The sequence below is a fragment of the Podarcis erhardii genome (genome assembly GCF_964252035.2).
Source record: "Podarcis erhardii genome assembly, chromosome: 13".
Lineage (NCBI taxonomy): Eukaryota > Metazoa > Chordata > Lepidosauria > Squamata > Lacertidae > Podarcis > Podarcis erhardii.
Window position 1 is genome coordinate 26,142,809 of NC_138502.1, and position 18,326 is coordinate 26,161,134.

An 18,326-nucleotide genomic window follows, 5' to 3' on the forward strand; every position below is an offset into this window, starting at 1 on the left:
ATATCTACCTCTTGATTCTAAAAAGTGGGAATTGACAAATTCCTGACAACAGTGACCAACTGTGGTGATGAATGACTTATTTACCTTTACAGAATAAATTGCTCTGAACATTTTTTGTTTGCTTTCTTATATAAAGAACCCCTTATTACTGTCATGCTCTAGTGCACTTTCATGCAAAGCAAGGCATGGCCCACAAAATTCTTAAAATGGTAGTAGTAGTGATCTGAACCTAGTAGTAAAAGGGGGAAAAATCTGTTATCTTTGGACTTTTTGATTTTTTGCTTTTGTTTTTGTTGCCAGTTGATGCACCTCACTGATCAGTTGCTTTTAACAGTTTCACCTTAGTTGCTTTGATGCTGCCACTGAAACTTGAATTTGGCGTTTTCTAGTCCTGCCTTTTCTTGCTAATGCCTGATATTTCTGCTAGCTGACGGTCACATATGCATGCACACTCTTTGCATTATGAAGATGAATTCAAGCACATTTTGCACCAAGGACAGGCCATACTCCAGAACTGATCTCCTTTTGCTGAGTGCTGAATGTGTGTATTTCCAGGCTCTCCCCTCCAGATACCAGTTGATGATGGATCTGATGAACCAGAGTCTGAGGCTTCTGATGCTAAGAGTACCCCAACTGTGGAAGGTGGGAACTCTTTGTCTCGTTACTTTGAAATTCACAGCAGTCAGCACTTTATTTTTTAGAAGTGCACCAATATGTTTCCCTCCCAAATAAGCAGAGACTTTCTTTCATTGTTGCTTCCAATTTTAAATTATCTGTATTTAGTTTTGACAGTTGCTGACACAAGAATCACTATACACAGGATAAACTGCATTCCTACTTCCTCAAATCCAGCATGTCTACATTCAGCCAAATAATATATTCAAGGTCCTTGATAGGGTGTTAGATTTTGACATTCTTTTAACAATTATTATGCAGTAAGAAATTAAACAGAAAAACTTTGTCTGCAGGAAGGCCCTTTCCAGCCCACTGAAGAAAATTCAGACTGTAGCCACTTTCTCTTAAGGCTCTATCTATACTACTTAAGGCTCTATCTATACTACAGTCACTGCCAAACTGAACTTGATTTCACGAACTCTGGTCTTCCTACAGCATCTACACTGTAAATTTCTAAGCATAATAGGGATTTGTATTGTATGCAAGCTTAACTAGACTGCTGTCTTACATACTGCAAACAAACTGATGATGTGCTAGTCATTTGAGAACTGAAAGAAATATTGTTCATTAATACATTATAATCCAGAAATCATTCTTGCGCAACACAGGTGAGTAGATGGAATTTTGGCAACAAATATCAAAAGATTGAACAATACACAAAACTGAAGCAAATTTATTTGTAACCATATCCTTAGAACATCATCAAACAGAAATATTTTGAAGGATATCAGACATTTTGAGCTCCTGGCATCAGTATTGTTAGGGAAATCAACAAAAAAGGGAAAAGATCTTATAAAAATTATTCACTCTGAAGATCTTTAGCTGAAGAAGGACAGTGGATCTATGTGCCAGTCCTTTGAAAAGGGCCAAAATAGCTAACATAATAATAGTTTATCACTTGTTACTCTGGGCTTCTTTGGGAGCAAGGGCAGGATATAAATTTAGTAAATAAGCCAGTCAAGTCAACTTTGCTGTCCCTAGATCTCTTCTCTCAGAAAAAACTGGAGGTAAAAGTAAAAAAATAATAATCTCCCATTGTACTCCCATTGTCTGTCTCATTGTTTGTCCTGTCTATGTTCTGTCTCTTGCTTTGCTTGAGTGAAAAACGTGGGTTAAGGAGTTGATAGCGGAGCATAAATTGTATACTCTGTAACTTGCCATGAGTGGTAAGTCAAGGCCTTTAACACCACTGACCTACCCAAGAAAACAGACACTGCTTGGGAAGTTTCTGGTGTCATGTTTAATATTTTTGCCATCAGACTTAGTGGTGAACCCTCTGTTCTTTGTATGGCCACTTTCCTATTTTGATCACCCATAAACACAAACCTATGTCACATGTGCCAGGGCTCAGTTTAGGTATCCCCTTGATCAAGAAGAATCAAAAATGAGTCCATGAAAGTCTGCCACCTACAAACCTCTGGATGACTCCATGAGCTGACAAGTAAACATGGGGGTGAGGAGAACTACACATTTTATTTTCAAGGAGGTGGAATGAATTGAACAAGGGTCTTGGATGTGAGCTTCGGGTTCAAATTCCTTTTCAAGCTTGCAGTTTGTGTGGCTTTGAGCAATAATTAGTATGCAGATTTATATCCCAAACCTTCTGGATGCAAACCCCATCCTCATCTCATCTGAAGAAAACATGGTACATGACTGCCTTTGAGTTGCCATCTTTTACAGCAGGCTATTACTTCATTTTCTTCAAGTAGCTAATATCTGAAGAATTTTGTTTTTCAGTGCTTTTAAAATGACAGTTGCTTCATTTTGCCTTTTTGTTTCAGATGCTACTGCTCCATTAGTGGAGGAGAGAGTGCATGAGAATCGAAATGCAACTCGCCAGCATGCAGAGATACCTGAAGGAAATACAGGTGAGGCCTCTTAGGAAGAAAATGGTATGAAGAAAAGATTGAAATAGGGCCTCTTCACACATGACCAAATTCCTTCCTGGTATGTTTAGTATATATGTGCTTCGCATTAGTTATTAATAGCACACACCCCTACAAATTAAACTATTAAAGATCCATGTAAGAAGACATCTTTTGCTGTGTTTTAAGGGGAGATCTCAATATTTATACATGTGTGCACCATTTATAACTGATGCAAAATTTATGTATTCTGTTTGTGTATATGTATGTATCATAGTTACATCCCCCTCTTACTTTATAAAGCTCTGAGTCAGTTTACATGAGGCTCCAAATGATCAGGTGCACACTTGCTTAATTTGAGCACCATTGCTACAGCAGGGTCCTCCATACCATTTACTGTTATGCATTCCCTGCTTCCCTGAGTGAGAAAAAGTACAGGGCAGGACTACAGAGTTTCATTTCTGAAACAAGAGAACACAGTATACTTACAATGTGTCTGTAATGTTTGTTCTTCTTTGCAGTCACACAAGTGGGTTGTGTACCTGTAGGGAGCAACATCTCAAATAAATAAATAAATAAATAAATAAATAGTGCTTCAGAAAGCAGGAGCTGGCCCTTGCTCTCTTTTCGTAAATGAGTGGATCTTAAGCTATGAATGACTCTCAGGAGACAGGCAAGTTCCTGTCCAGTTGTTGTTGTTTTTTGGTTGTTGCCTGAACAGCATTATAGAACATATTATCCTTTTGAGATTTTGGGAGGGGTTTTTTCCTTACTTTTCTCTCAGAATTAATCCAGACAGTAGTTCAGTTTTGTGGTTACATTCAGTGTCAGAGTAGACCCATAGAAACTAATGGACATGACTGACTTAGTTGAATGCAGCCCATTGAAATTAATAGACCTAAGTCCTACTCAAAATAGACCCATTGAAATGAGTGAATCAACTCTGAGTAGGACTAACATTGAGTACTACCCAGTGGGCCATCTAAGAGTAAAATTTAGTTGGATACAACCACTTCTTTGTACACATTATCATTCCTTTCCTTTGTTCAGTGACTGCTAAGTTCCAGGTTTTCTCCTGATTCACCCTACCCTAGGGCTGGCATTAGCTAGGTGAGATACACAAAGTAGTTTTGTGCTCTGTTGGTTTTATGCACACTAGGTAAGCATGCAGGAAAGGAGCCTCTCATCTAAATGCCTCATCTGACAGTGTGCTTTTATAGGCCTTTGATATCAACAAGTGGTCTAAAGATGATCATGAAGCTGCTTTTTGTTCCACCCTCCTATATCTATATCTGGAAAAAATACTTTGGCTTTCTGTTTGGACTTTCATATGCTAACAAAGTCTTTGAAAGGGCATGCCTATTTTTTCTCAATATATTTATTTTTGGCCAACATACACTGTTGAATTGACTTGCCAGTTTAGGAGACGTGGTTTTTTTATCTCTCTTTCATTCTGACACCTTAGCCCATTTGCACTCCCCTATTGAAGGGACAAGTCACAATTCAGCAGCACTTTCATAGGCTACACCTTTGCCAGAGCTCTGCCAATCAGCTACCTGATCTACTTCCTCAAATTTTATCACAGACCATGCTAGCTATATCAGGGCCAGGGCAAATACAACCCTTAGGAGAGTCAGCCTACATAACTGGTTCAATTGAGCTGCCTCCATCCACCTTCGGGTAGCTCATCTTGGTAATCTCCATATATGTGACTGTGTGGAGCCCACGAATAAAAAGTCAAATTACTTCACGAGTGGGATAGCACTTGCTTGTCCCTTGAGGCATAAGCATCATGCAGGGTCTGCCCACTCAAGGGGAGAAAGCCAGTGTGAGCTCCTGAATTTCTAAAACTCTAGACATTTTTGAGATGCTGCTTTGTGCAGATGCAGAATCCGTATGTTCTGATTGCACAGAAGACCACTTAAACATTAGTTACAAGCAAACAACTTGTCTTTCCATTTACAAATATAGAAGTGGCCTGGAAGCAGTTGACTGCTACAACAGGAAAAGCAGTGATCCTTCATCAGTTTTCTAAAAAGAACAACTACTTATGCCCCTATAAATCCCTTTAATTTCTCCCCATTTGATGATTTAAATTTAACTAAATTTGCAGCATTCTCTCTAAATTCAGACCCAGTATAAACAGTTTCTCTGCTCTTGCTAGCTCTGATTTGTGTCATATTCCACAAGCTGGTTGGGAGGAGAGAGATTTTCAGACCATTAAGGAAAATATCCCCAGTGACTAGGGAAGATTAATGTTCATTTGACAAATCCCTAACCCCATCAAGTGACACTGTAGGCAGCAGCAATAATGATAGACTCAATAAAAATAATCAAGGCAGTTCAAGCTCATAACAATATTGTAAAAAACAGCCCCTGGAGACAGTCCTAAAGTTATGAAACAAATAACTGAGCCTTGTAAAATGTGTTCCATTAAAAACCAAGATAAATGGGCAGATCAATCTTAATCATACCTTATGGAGGAAGCAGGGACTTGGGACTTCAAGAGCCCCCCCCCCCAAGGGAAAATGGGGGTGGGGGGATTGACCAGTTAAATAGGTGTGCTACACTTTGCTCTATGACTTTGTGAAGGCATGCACTAAATCTGAGGTTGAAGGAAAAAAATCAAGAAGCTGCTTGTACCTCCTAGATATGCTTGCTCCCATTGTTCTAAATGAGTATAGCCAAACCTAGGTCTGCATAGTATCAGGCTGTTAACCATTTTGTAGGGAAGGATACTCTCACTTTTGAGAAACTTCAGAATAAATTCATTACAATATATATGGTCAGATTTATTTTATTTTATTTATTTGTTTGTTTTTTAGTAAGATTCTATTTTATAAAAGCTGTCAATTTTACTACATCCTTCTCCATGCTCTGGACATAATTCACTGCTGAATATGGCTCAAGAGTAGATCAGTGCTGATTTGTTTGAGAGGGGATGTTTCTATCCATTTCATCCCATTTTCATTTAAATGTGCTGCCATTCAGGTTCAGTATATTTTATTCCTCTGATATTAAAAAAATTTAAGTAAAACTGGTAAGAAGGTTAGAGGCATTTGTCTTGTACCATTTTTAATGTTGAAACCATTTTCCCATCCTCGACTTGAAAAATGTAGCTGAGGAAGCAGACTTAGGCTCTACTTCTAGCCTTGAAGACCATGCTGCGGGGGATGCTCAAGGTAAGTACAGTATTGTTGCTCTGCAGAACTTAAAATGCTAAGCTCTGGACTGCTGGGTCGGGATGGAAGTTACAATCAGATAGAAATAATATTTGGTGTGTTGCGTCCTTTTTTATAGCCCACAAATATTAGCAATCCTGCTTTTATTTTTATGGTTGAATCCCCTATTTTCATTTTTGCTGGGTTCTGCAATTGCTGTTACCATGAAGGAAAGCATCTTAGAATCCTTATACTTCCATCATCTTTTGTGCTGCACTCTTTTATTAAGGAAATTAATGGAACTTAGTACAGTACAGACAATACTGCAATACCCCTTATTAAATCAGTGATTGGTCTTGTTTGGGAATTACCATAAACCATTGTTTTTCATTAGTGAAATGAACCACAGCAAGTCTTGTATTTTCACGCTCCTCTGGCATGGTTAGGAAGAGTTTTTAAAAAAATTCTGTCCATTTGAACTGACTGCAGTTAAGCAATACTGTGGTACCTTGGGTTACATATGCTTCAGGTTACAGACTCCGCTAACCCAGAAATAGTACCTCGGGTTAAGAACTTTGCTTCAGGATGAGAACAGAAATCGTGCAGCGGTGCCCGCGGCAGCAGCATCGGGAGGCCCCATTAGCTAAAGTGGTGCTTCAGGTTAAGAACAGTTTCAGGTTAAGAACGGACCTCCAGAACGAATTAAGTACGTAACCAGAGGTACCACTGTATGTTCAAATCAAGACAAATTGTGGTTTGTTAATTCTGTTCAGTTGAAACCAGCATACTTCAAACAATAGTCTGTGATGCTGGCTTTTTTCAACTAATTAAAGTTAAGATAAAATACGGTTAAGGTTTGGGATGCAGTGTTCGACTGTGGTTAATTGAAATCAAAAGTCAAAGCTCCCTGTCTCCTCCTTACAGCCAAACTGGAGGGGAAGGGGGAGTCATTAGCTTGAGGCTAATGCATAGAACAAATCATTGTTAAACCATTGTTTATTGTGGAGGCCATTCACCTTCACTACTGTTTTAGAATTTTAGCAACATGCCTCAAAAAAGATAGTAGAGAACTAGTAAAAAGTACAGGAAAGGGAGGTGGATGGTGGTGATTGAGTGTGGTGGAACACTGCCATTGTGGCCCTAAAGCTGTGACCTTTTTTTTTTTTTTTTAGCATGCCTTTTATAACCCAAAATAACAGAAATACATTTAGTACTATAGTGATAAAGGCCATGAGTGAATAAGATTACAGAATAATGATAGATGTTATGAAAATGAAAGTTTTCAGGTAATTAACCTACAGATCTAATTTTTGAATTACTTCAACAAACTGGTTGAAGTAACTCTTGAAAATGGGAAGAAATATGTGTATGTCTCGTAGAACTGTTTTGATAATAGAGGTGTATTTTTTTATACGTCCAGTATCAGTCTCTATTATTTTGCAATATTTGATAGATTTTATAAGTTAAATGCTTGTGTTTGTGTTTCATTATCGTAACTCACATTTGAGAAGTACAATATTCAAACAGATTAGGAGTTCTGAGGACTACTTTTAGGCTAACCAAAGTAGAGTTGACTATAGCAAATGGTGCTGTGGTATTCAGTTTTGCTCTTTTAATGATATTCTCTCAAATATTTATAATTAATTTAGTAGTGTTCCAAAAATGGCTTTGTATTGATATAAACGTGCTAACTTCTTACTGTGCTTAATGCCCTTCTTGTATACCGTATTTTTCCTTCTATAACACGCAGATTTTTTCTTCTAAAAAGGAAGGGGAAATGTCTGTGCGTGTTATAGAGCGAATGTGTGGTCCCTGGAGCCGAAAAATCATGCAAAAATCAAATCGCGGCGCTGCACGCTGCACGGAGAAGCGAAACCTGAAAAGAGGAAGCGGCTGCTTTCCTGCATTCTGCCTCAGGGTCTTACTGCCCACCCTCCTCTGTTTCGTTGCTGTGTTTGCTGAAACGGAACAAAGAGCAGGGAAAGCCCCTCCCCTCCAGGCAAGCTCCGGTGCTGCTGGGGGAGAGGGAGAGAGAGGGGGGAAGGGAGAGAGAGGGGGGAGGGGGAGGGGGGGAGGGCGAGAGAGGGGGAGGGAGGGAGGGGAGAGAGAGAGAGAGAGAGAGAGAGAGAGAGAGAGAGATGGCTGGCTTGGGTGGGGGGAAACTTTTGCCTTTCTTTCCTCCCTCCCGTTAAATCCCTCTCCTGCATTCTTAGCCAGCTGCTTCTCTGCACACCCCTCTAATGTCCCTTCTTTGTTTTTCCTTCGCTCCCCACTTAAAATGTGGTTACAAAGCATGGATCCACAGGGATCCTCAGGATCTTTGCATTGGGTCACCCCAAATTCACCATCAGATCACATAGCATGTCCATGGCTACAGCCTGCACCAAAAAAATCAGGCACCCACTGTTGCTTGGGGCTGCAGTGGTGCAAAAATGTGGTTTAAAAGCATGGATCCACAGGGATTCTCAGGATCCTTGCATTGGGTCACCCCAAATTCACCATCAGATCACATAGCATGTCCATGGCTACAGCCTGCACCAAAAAAATCACGCACCCACTGTTGCCTGGGGCTGCAATGGTGCAAAAATGTGGTTACAAAGCATGGATCCACAGGGATTCTCAGGATCTTTGCATTGGGTCACCCCAAATTCACCATCAGATCACATAGCATGTCCATGGCTACAGCCTGCCCCCCCAAAATCACGCACCCACTGTTGCCTGGGGCTGCAATGGTGCAAAAATGTGGTTAAAAAGCATGGATCCCCAGGGATTCTCAGGATCCTTGCATTGGGTCACCCCAAATTCACCATCAGATCACATAGCATGTCCATGGCTACAGCCTGCCCCCCCAAAATCACGCACCCACTGTTGCCTGGGGCTGCAATGGTGCAAAAATGTGGTTAAAAAGCATGGATCCACAGGAATTCTCAGGATTTTGGCATTGGGTCACCCCAAATTCACCATCAGATCACATAGCATGTCCATGGCTACAGCCTGCCCCCCCCCAAATCACATACCCACTGTTGCCTGGGGCTGCAATGGTGCAAAAACGTGGTTACAAACCATGGATCCACATGGATCCTCAGGATCTTTGCATTGGGTCAGCCCAAATTCACCATCAGAGCACATAGCATGTCCATGGCTACAGCCTGCCCCCAAAAAATCACGCACCCACTGTTGCCTGGGGATGCAATGGTGCAAAAACGTGGTTACAAACCATGGATGCACAGGGATTCTCAGGATTTTTGCATTGGGTCAGCCCAAATTCACCATCAGATCACATGTCTGTGGCCACAGCATGAAGCACAAAAATGATACATCCACTGTTTCATTCAGAATGTTTTTTCCCTTGTTTTCCTCCTCTAAAAACGATGTGCGTGTTATGGTCAGGTGCGTGTTATAGAGCGAAAAATACGGTACCTTGATAGAATTGCATAACTCAGTATTGCTGAGGAGAGTGGAACCAAGAATTTAGGAACACATTGCAAATGGGTTAAGAATGAAATCACTCAAAATCCAAAATAGCTTGTTTATCTGAGCACCTATGAAATCATCCAAGGCATATTATAGCTACTCTCACATTTCCTAGAATTTACTCCCTTTGTGGGAGATCATGGGCTAGAGATATTTTTGGGGGGGGAGAATCTCTGCATCACTAGGCAATGAAATTGAATCTGCACAGACAGATAAAGCCCAACAAGCAGATTGTGTGGAACCCTTTTATGTAGCCACTTTGCTAAAGATGCCAGATGGATACATGGAGTTCCACACAGCTGAAAGAAGCCAGGAGAAGGCTGTCTTCAGAATTCATAATCAGTTGCAGGATCTTATTGAGAAAGTGGTTATTGGCGTGCCTACAACATCAGTACCTAAAAAAGTTGGTGCAGGATTGGGACCAGCCAGCCTAAAAATGATGGAAGGGATGGGACTTTTGAGCGATTCCCTGCTGATTTCGATAAGCAAGCCGGTGGGAATTGCTCACACGGCATATTTCCCAACAGCTGATGGATCACTCTACTTCAGAGGTGATTTGAAAGAAGTTGCATTTGGACAGATAAAGGTTGAAGACAGAGACACTGATGAAACAACTCAGCAGGATAGTCTGGATGAGAGAAGGCCATTCGTATCAGAAGATGAAAGGTGTGCCATGGTTGCAGAATTGGACCCCTCTGAGCATATTTACCAAGTTGAGGTTGAAGCTAATGTCCCAAAGGAGAGCAAAACTTTGGAATGTGTACTAGAAGTAGACAAGCTTTCAGGGGAGAGCACCTCCCTGGAAGGGGAGACATTGGAAACTGTGCAGGCCTCAGAACTGCAAAAGGCTTCTGGAAAAAAAGCTGCCTATTGTACACCAGAGAAACAAAGCAGTCGATTGCCACTTCTGAAAGGTGTGTGCATGTGCGTGTGTTGCTCAGTTGTCCTGCTTAAAGAAAGCAAGGCTGCTAAAACCACAAATGATTTTGCACATCTCTCCCTGAATCCTGCTGCTTCAGCAGTTTCCCTGATAAGTTGACAGGAAACAAAAATGTTTGTGTGGCACTGCTCTACATCCATGGCTGTCTGCTTCATTTGGACTTGGGGTGTGAGTACAATCCATTAATACAATGGCTGCATGCTTATGCTGCATGGATGCTGCTGCTGCTTCTCACCAATCGCCACCCCAATTTATATTTTGTGGAATTTTAGCTCTTTTCACTTCATCTGAGGTCCTCCACTGGCAGGTCTTATAACCAATTAGATCAGACAGTGATGGCCAAACTTGACCCTCCAGCTGTTTTGGGACTACAATGCCCATCATCCCTGACCACTGGTCCTGTTAGCTAGGGATGATGGGAGTTGTAGCTGAAGACCCAAGTTTTGCCAATACTGAGATAAGATACAGGTAAAGCAAGAATGGAGCTAACTGATCTTGGCCTTGATCAGAAACTTGTTATATAAGCTGTGTCTCATCATTCTTTCAAGTTTCTGATTCTCATCATGCATTCCCATTCTAGCTTATCTAATAGTTGTCAGAGATCACTGTGGTGTGTATTAAACAAAGAATGTTTCACTTATGCTGGCACTGGCTTAAATCTGTTTAATGCTAATGTGAAACATACACTGGCTATAATTTTCTCTCCCTTTCCATTCTGTATTCTACCCATCCATTAACTACACTTACACATGGCACAAATGCTGCACAGTGCACATGTAAACGTACAATCAAGCCTCATGTGTAAAAACTTGTGTAAGGGTTTTTGTTTTATTATTTTTTGCTCACCTGCATCCAAGAGAAATAAAGTAGGGTAGGGGTAGCCAATGTGGTGTCCTCAAGATGTTGTGGACTACAACTCTCAGCATCCCTGACTATTGATCACACTAGCTGAGACTAATGGGCATTGTTATCCACAACAGCTGAGGGTGATCATGTTGGCTACCCTTTGTATGGGGTGTCAGCTAAAGGTGATAGATGGTATGACCTATAGGCAGCAGAAAATGCTTAACAGTGGTCCTTCCATAATAAAGGTGGGCTACTTCCTTTACAAATACATTTGCATTAACTTAAAAAAAAGCAATTTGCTGTATGAAATTTTGCATGATTTTAGGCATCTCAAGCTATTCCTTTTTTTTTTTTGAGGAACTATGTGAATAGAAAATACATGTATGTATCTTCTTTAAGAACATCCCTTTCTACATTGTCTCTTCATAGTTTCATATGGGGGGGTTGGGGAGGAACCAAAGAGTTTCCTAAATAACAGATATTGACATCACAGTTGGGACCTTTTGGAACTTCTACAATAAGGAGGCATGAGTCTTCCTCCTCTGCTTGAAAGACTTAATATTTTTGCATCTTGCACAGCAGGCAAGCAGGTGAAACAATTAGCACTGGTATTTCTTTTTTTCCCTCCAGCTTTTCAGAATTTGTAGTAGAGTAAATTGGAATGTTGAAATCCCTTCTAGAAGGGTAACCTGATCTTCATGGGTTGGGTAAACCTAGCCAGATAGGTGGAGTATAAATAATAAATTATTATTATATTATTATATGGGTTCCAGTGAACACTGCTAGTCATAAATGGCTCATGGGGGTTGTTAATCCACCATCTTTGGAAGAAAGATCCTATTGTCAGTTGAGCGTGACCATTGTCTAATATTCCCTAGAGCGGGGCATGCTGTTGAATCCTGCCAGAGCTGCCCAAATTGTGCAAAGAGATCTTGGATAGACTTTGTAAATCAGCTCAAAGCACTCATATGGGAGAAAGCCTGTGCTACATCCACTAACAGTTTGCTGGGCTGTCTTTTAGTTTCTCTGAAGGAATCTTAGCTCAAAGAACTTAACTGTGAGCTTCCTTGGCATTGAAACATCTGGCTGTGTTAGAGGAGATGGCCTTTCTGTCAGCTGCAAAGAGAGCATTAGAACTGAAAGGGGAGAAAATCAGTAGAACCAAGAAGAAGAGACCCAAGGCCCAGAACAATCCAAACGATACTTAAATATTCTGTCCAAACCTGAGCAGTTGATGAATGTGTGAAAATGCTTTGCATAGGCTGATCAGATGACAAGGTTCATAACTCCAGAAGCTTCAGTTTGTAGGAAAGAGGGAGGTGCTGGCTACAATTAACTGTCAGAGTCTGCTAGAATGAAGAACCTGTCACTGCTAAGCCATTGAAAAGGAAGCCTCTGGAAAAGAAAAAGATATGTAGGTATAAGGTTAGGTAAAGGATCCTTGGGTGGTTAAGTCCAGTCAAATTTGACTATGGCGTGTGGTTCTCATCTCTGCTTTCAGGCCGAGGCATCCGACGTTTGTCTAGGTCATGTGGCCAGCATGGCTAAACTGCTTCTGGCGCAATGGGACACCATGATGGAAACCAGAGCACACAGAAATGCCGTTTATCTTCCTGCCTCAGCAGTACCTATTTATTTACTCGTGCTGGTATGCTTTTGAACCGCTAGATTAGCAGGAGCTGGGACAAAGCAATGGGAGCTCACTCCGCCTGGACTAAGCATTGGTGATTCTAACATCAAGTCATTCTATGACAAGCTGCTCTTTGAAAGAAACTCAGTGACTCATGTCCTTATGGAATTCTTTTGCATCAAGCTTATCACTTCAGCTTGGGGTAGCTGAGAAGTGGGCCCTCATACTCACCCTGCAATTTATTGTGTTCTGGCAGCAATGGACAATTGTCTACAAAATTCTATCAAGAACCAGGAAAGATGGGTAGCATGATTACAGGCTGTACCTAGAATCTTTCGTTATAAGGCTTCGTTTGTTCAGAAAAGGGTCATGCAGATGTCCATGCAAATATGGGAAATGTAATCATCAGTGAGCATATTTATTTATTTATTTATTTGCTTTATATTGCCCAAGGCAACCCAGAGTGACATAGATACACAGCAAAAGATATCAACTTTCTCGTAACAGAACAAAAACAATGTGTGCACTTCAGCAGCAGAGTATAGTACCAGTCTTTATGTGTCCATGATATACTAGTCAAGGATTATAATCTTTGCATTCCTTCAGTTTTCTGTAGGGCAAGGGTGAACAGAATGTTGGTTGCAATCAATCCATCTTTCTCTGGCTGATTTGCAGGCAAACATTTCAGCCTCTCTTCTCCTTTAGCCGATTCTGTTGGCTGAATGTGGGTGTATCAGCCCCATTTTCGATATATGTGTTCAGATTTTGCTATTTAAAAAACAAAAAAATATTTGTGTGTGAAGCTACTTCCTGCCAGCAGCCTCTTTGTTGCCTTGCTTCTGCAACTTTTCCCTCAGTGAATAATATGAGGTTGACAATTATCATATTGGACCAGATTTCTGCTGCTCAGCTTTATTGGATGGCCCTAGATTATTGTATGAATAAACCTCAAATGCAGCAGGAGTTGTTCTGGTCCCATGATAATTTTGGTAGCCCTTTTCTAAAGGGCTTTTCATTGCCAATTACTAATCCACAAGAGAGTCTCTCCTCTTATTCCATGACCACTACCTTTAATCAGGAGTCTTTGGTGAGTTACTTTATCAAAGTCTTTTTGAAATTCTAAGTACACAGTGTCCTCACACTACATCTTATGGACAAGTTAGATTTTTTAAAAAGAAGATTCCTTGGCTACAAGGGGATGAGCTTGTTCCCTGGGGGTCAGGAGCTCACTGCACTGAGTAAACACCCATGACTTCTATCTAGGCAGCCATTAGTTGTTTATGTGGCATTCTGTACAGTGTTCTAAATAGACCCCACACCCCTGCTGGCTTCCTACCTGAATGCTTTGTGTTGTTTGAATTTTAAATCAAAGAAGAGGTGGAGCATAGTGAGGCTTGACTGACTTGCTCTGTTTTAAACTTGCACAAATGCCTAACTTGCATGTTACCTTGACACTTGGTCACTGGGGCTGAGAATCTTCACCAGATGGGGCTCCTTTTGTGCTTCTAAAACAGATTCTTTCTCTCTAGGTTGCCTGAAGCTTATTGTCCTGTCTAGCTTCCCCCAACTTCTGCAGCAGCCAATTAGATCAGGAAGTCATTGTTGGAAAAACACAAGGAGACAGGCCCCTGCAAGGGGTGGGGAGGGGGTGCGGGCAGTCGGGTACACTAGCCCCAGGCCTTGCTGGGCTAAGGCGACTAACGGGCCCCACCAGGGACTGGCTGCTTTTTTGTTTGAGCTTATAACTTTATTCTAACAAGACTCCAGGCCTCAGACAAGTTCTGCATGAGCCTGCAAGGAGGTAAGACTCCTTGGGTTGCAATAAATTCCAGTGACTAAAAATCTGAAAGGGAAATTTATGTCAGTTTAGCACCCTGGGTAGTGATATTGAGGGATATGTGATGTGGGCAGTTGAAATTCCTCCGGAAATGAAAGTGCTTTAAATCTGAGTGATTTTAACTGATTTTGAAACTGAACAAAAAACCTGAGCTTTCAACTTGCCCTAAGGTCAACCCTTACCCCTTAGTTTACATGCTATGCTTAATAAGCACAAACCAGGCCTTTACTGAGCTTGAATTGGGGTTTTTTAAATACCCTAATGTTTTAAGTTTTAACTTAAAATCTATTTAGCATTCAAAATTAGAGTGTGTTATAAAAACTGAATTTAAAGCTAAAAGCCTAGGGTCCCATCCCCCCCCCCCCCGTTGAACTATTTTAAACTGAACTGAAAGCTGAAACTAGCTTTTAACTTGGACTGAACTTAACCCTTTCACTAAATTTACATGTTGCCCTTTATGGCCTATAACTGAACCCTATACTTAGAGTGAGCTGAAAACAAGGCTTACACTTTTCGTTTTAAGCTGATTTTCCCATTAGCTAGGTTGTATTGTTTGGAACTAATTAGTAGCTTCTTTATCCCCTATCAAAATGATAAACATTGATTTAGCATTTTGTATGACTTGATCCAAAGCAGGCAAAGCAACATTTTGTTAGAAAGGAGCATGAATACTTTTGACACAGAATCATACTTTTTGTCCCAAGTAAGTGTTTTGTTAAACTTGGGTGTTCCATTATAGGGAGTGTGGAAACTACCGGAACCAACTAAATGGTTCAGCTTTAACTAGTTTGCTGCTTTTTTCAGATAGTTTAATGCAGACAGGCAGAAGTTATTGGATTACTTGTATTTAGAAGTCTATGGGGTTATTAAAAGTGATCTGTTACTTCAGTGGTTAAAGGCCACAGTGCTGTTGCCAGTTCCTGACATCACACTGTAAACAGAGCTTCACACAAAACACTTGGAAGAGCTTCCAAACGTGGTACCAATCAGTTGGGAACTCTTATTATTTTTTCATTCCCAATACAGCTGGCAATACTTATTTATTTTATTTTGTTTTCCCAGATGGTGTGAGGCACAACACGCTTGCTTGTTGCATTAAAGCTTAGCCTGAAAGAGTGAGAGCAAATTTATAAATCAGAAATATGGTTCTCTAAGGAATGGAGCTTTCCTCACTGTTTATGCAAGGGCAGAGGAGAGTTGCATGCTACAGTTACAATCTGAGTGGCTTACCTTCTCCAGAAGCTACAGTGGTACCTCAGGTTACATACGCTTCAGGTTACACACGCTTCAGGTTACAGACTCCGCTAACCCAGAAATAGTACCTTGGGTTAAGAACTTTGCTTCGGGATGAGAACAGAAATCGTGCTCCGGCGGCGTGGCAGCAGTGGGAGGCCCCATTAGCTAAAGTGGTGCTTCAAGTTAAGAACAGTTTCAGGTTAAAAACGGACGTAATCAGTACGTAATCAGAGGTACCACTGTATTTTAGAACTGTCACCCCTCCACACAGCAAAATGTAACAGTAATTCTCCTTTCTCATCAGCTCGAATGGACAACAAAGATAAAAATGAGACTGGGACTGAAGAGCCTAAACCAAAGGTAAGCTGACAAGCATATATGAACATGGATGCAGTTCATCCTCTCTGCATTCTTGGTTCTTCCTTAAAACATTTTTCTTTATCTTTGATGGAGTAAATATTTTGGTTTCTGCTAGAAACCTTTAAATGCAGTTTGTTGTCTCCCCACCACCACCATCATTTATTTTTTTTGCAAGGCCCAGTGTGCATTCTAAGTTAGAATCCCTTTAAAATCTGTATTTTAAGCTTGAGAAGCCACTTTCTTCCCTGTAACTAAACTAGGTGTGACAGGAAGTTGCTACTGTAAAACTTGACATCTCCTTTTGCATAGAGTTTCATTCAAGCCCGAGTATCTCTGAGAAGCATTTCTGTGTGGTAATCAGTGTTAAGCTTTTTTTGTGGAACTTCTGCTCAGGGACAGCCTCTCTTCCTCCCTGTGGTGCTGGCTTTGGAGAATCCTACCCACTAGTTTAAACACGTTTTAATGTGAGCTTGATTTTATTGTATATTTCTATGTGTAGTTTTTAAAGTGTAACCTACTTAGGGCTAATGGTGAGAGGGATAGAAATATAAACAAACAAAACAAAACAAAACAAAACAAAACAAAACAAAACAAAGTGAATGAAAGCCCCCTTTTGCTGTACAAAAGCAGCAGCTGCCATACCTTGCCTTATAACTCGAGCTTTGAAAGGATCGTTTGCCTCTTTAATCAGAACCACAAAAAGAAAAGACTGAATTGCCTAAAGAGCAAATAAGGCAAGCCACAAAATGGATCAGAGCACGCACAGGAAGCTTGAAAATAAGGATTGCTTTGACAGGCCCACAGACTTGCCTGGAAAAGGCATGTGACTGAAAGGACTACAGTTTTATTCTGCCAGTTTTTTAAAGGCTTGTTCTCCCAAGCCTCTGTTTCTGTGGTTAAGTTTTGGAACTTAATTGCTCTCTCCCCTTCCTAGCTCTCAAACAGATTGCCTGGAAAATGTCTGCTGGCCATGTAGATAGCAATACATCCACAGAGCCTGGCTTGTTTGTTGATCGTTGTAGTTCAGAAACCTTTCTTCCTCATTCAGTAGTAATAATGAAGTGGCTTACTAGTGAAGAGGCTGAAGCAAACTTCTTTATTTAATGGAAACCTGTTCAGACACTAACCAGCTATTCCCATGGGAGTAAAACAATAAATGGCAAAACCTGTGGTTTTTCTAGGTTATGTTGCAAGCTCAAAGGGATTGATGGTTCCAGTAGTGGCTGGTAGGTTGGCTCAGGTGGGGCTGAATTTCTGTCCCTGCTTTCAAACACAGTGTGTTGCTGCTGCTTACTGGGAGGGGGGAGAGGGCAAGGCAGCTGAGCTTAGCAGGTACTGGTGTGGCAGCAGAGCCAGTTGAACACTCCTCCTACACCAAGTTCTCGTTGCCCTCCTACTCCCCCTCTCAATAAGCAGCAACATCATGTCATGTTTGGAAGGCAAGAGAGTAAGGCAGCCAGATCTGTAATGTCCTGCCAGCCACTCCTGGATGTAGCTGTCATCATCTCTCCCAGAATTCTTCTTTATGATGATGTCATGGTGGAAACCAATGCCACAGAAGTGATAAATGCAATATGTGGGAGCATGTTTACTTTCAGATGCTCCTTTGATGATGTACTATTCAAAAATCTGTGATTTTGGTACCCTATCCTTCTAAGGGTGAGATAGATGATGCGATGCTTTGAAATTCTTTTTAATGCCAGCGCAGTGCAGGAGATAGAGAGCCCGTTTCAGTTAGGTTTTGATTTTCTTTTAACATGCTTAAGGCCATTGGTCATTCTGACTTTACTTTAACCACCACACTTTTTCAGTTTATTTTTATTAATTTTTTTACTTTTTTCTCATGCTGATCTTTGGTTTTATTTTATTTTGTTCACATGTTTTTAAGACATCCATACCTTCCTCTGTCAAAATCTTGGAAGGTAGATCCTCCATTATTCCCAAACGAAACTCCTCTGTTAGTTCTATCCCTTTGAAAAAACCCTCCAACCCTGCTGAGTCCTCAGTACCAACTTCCATCCCTAAATGCATCTCTTCTATCGCATCCCGACCAACCAGTACAGGAACAAAAGAGAAAAGGGGCAAGGTAAGAAATGGTGTAAAAATAAAGTTGGTGGAGTGAGGGGCTGGGGTAAATCTATTTCTTTCCCATTTGCTTAGATTCCTTGCATTGGGTTGGGCATGCATTTACAGCAAATTGCATGCAAGTGGTCGTTGTGTTTTGCAATTTGTACTTACCTGACTTTTTCTTAATGACCAAGATATGAATATACTTTACTTGGTTATGGCTAGCTACTACCAC

General features: G+C 40.9%; 1 protein-coding gene across 21 annotated transcripts in view; it reads left to right on the forward strand.

Moving 5' to 3' along the window:
* The window catches only part of MAPT (microtubule associated protein tau), an 89,554-nt gene that overhangs the window by 50,101 nt on the left and 21,127 nt on the right, over window positions 1-18,326 (forward strand). For 5 of the 21 annotated variants that reach the window (XM_081837023.1, XM_081837022.1, XM_081837024.1 and 2 more), the window contains 5 exons: window positions 556-642; window positions 2,457-2,543; window positions 5,660-5,722; window positions 15,969-16,024; window positions 17,913-18,110. In XM_081837023.1, coding sequence (XP_081693149.1) covers window positions 556-642; window positions 2,457-2,543; window positions 5,660-5,722; window positions 15,969-16,024; window positions 17,913-18,110 — 491 coding nt within the window. Of the gene's footprint in view, window positions 1-555; window positions 643-2,456; window positions 2,544-5,659; window positions 5,723-9,342; window positions 10,090-15,968; window positions 16,025-17,912; window positions 18,111-18,326 lie in introns of those variants that run through there. The other 16 variants (XM_081837009.1, XM_081837012.1, XM_081837010.1 and 13 more) reach the window with 11 other exon arrangements.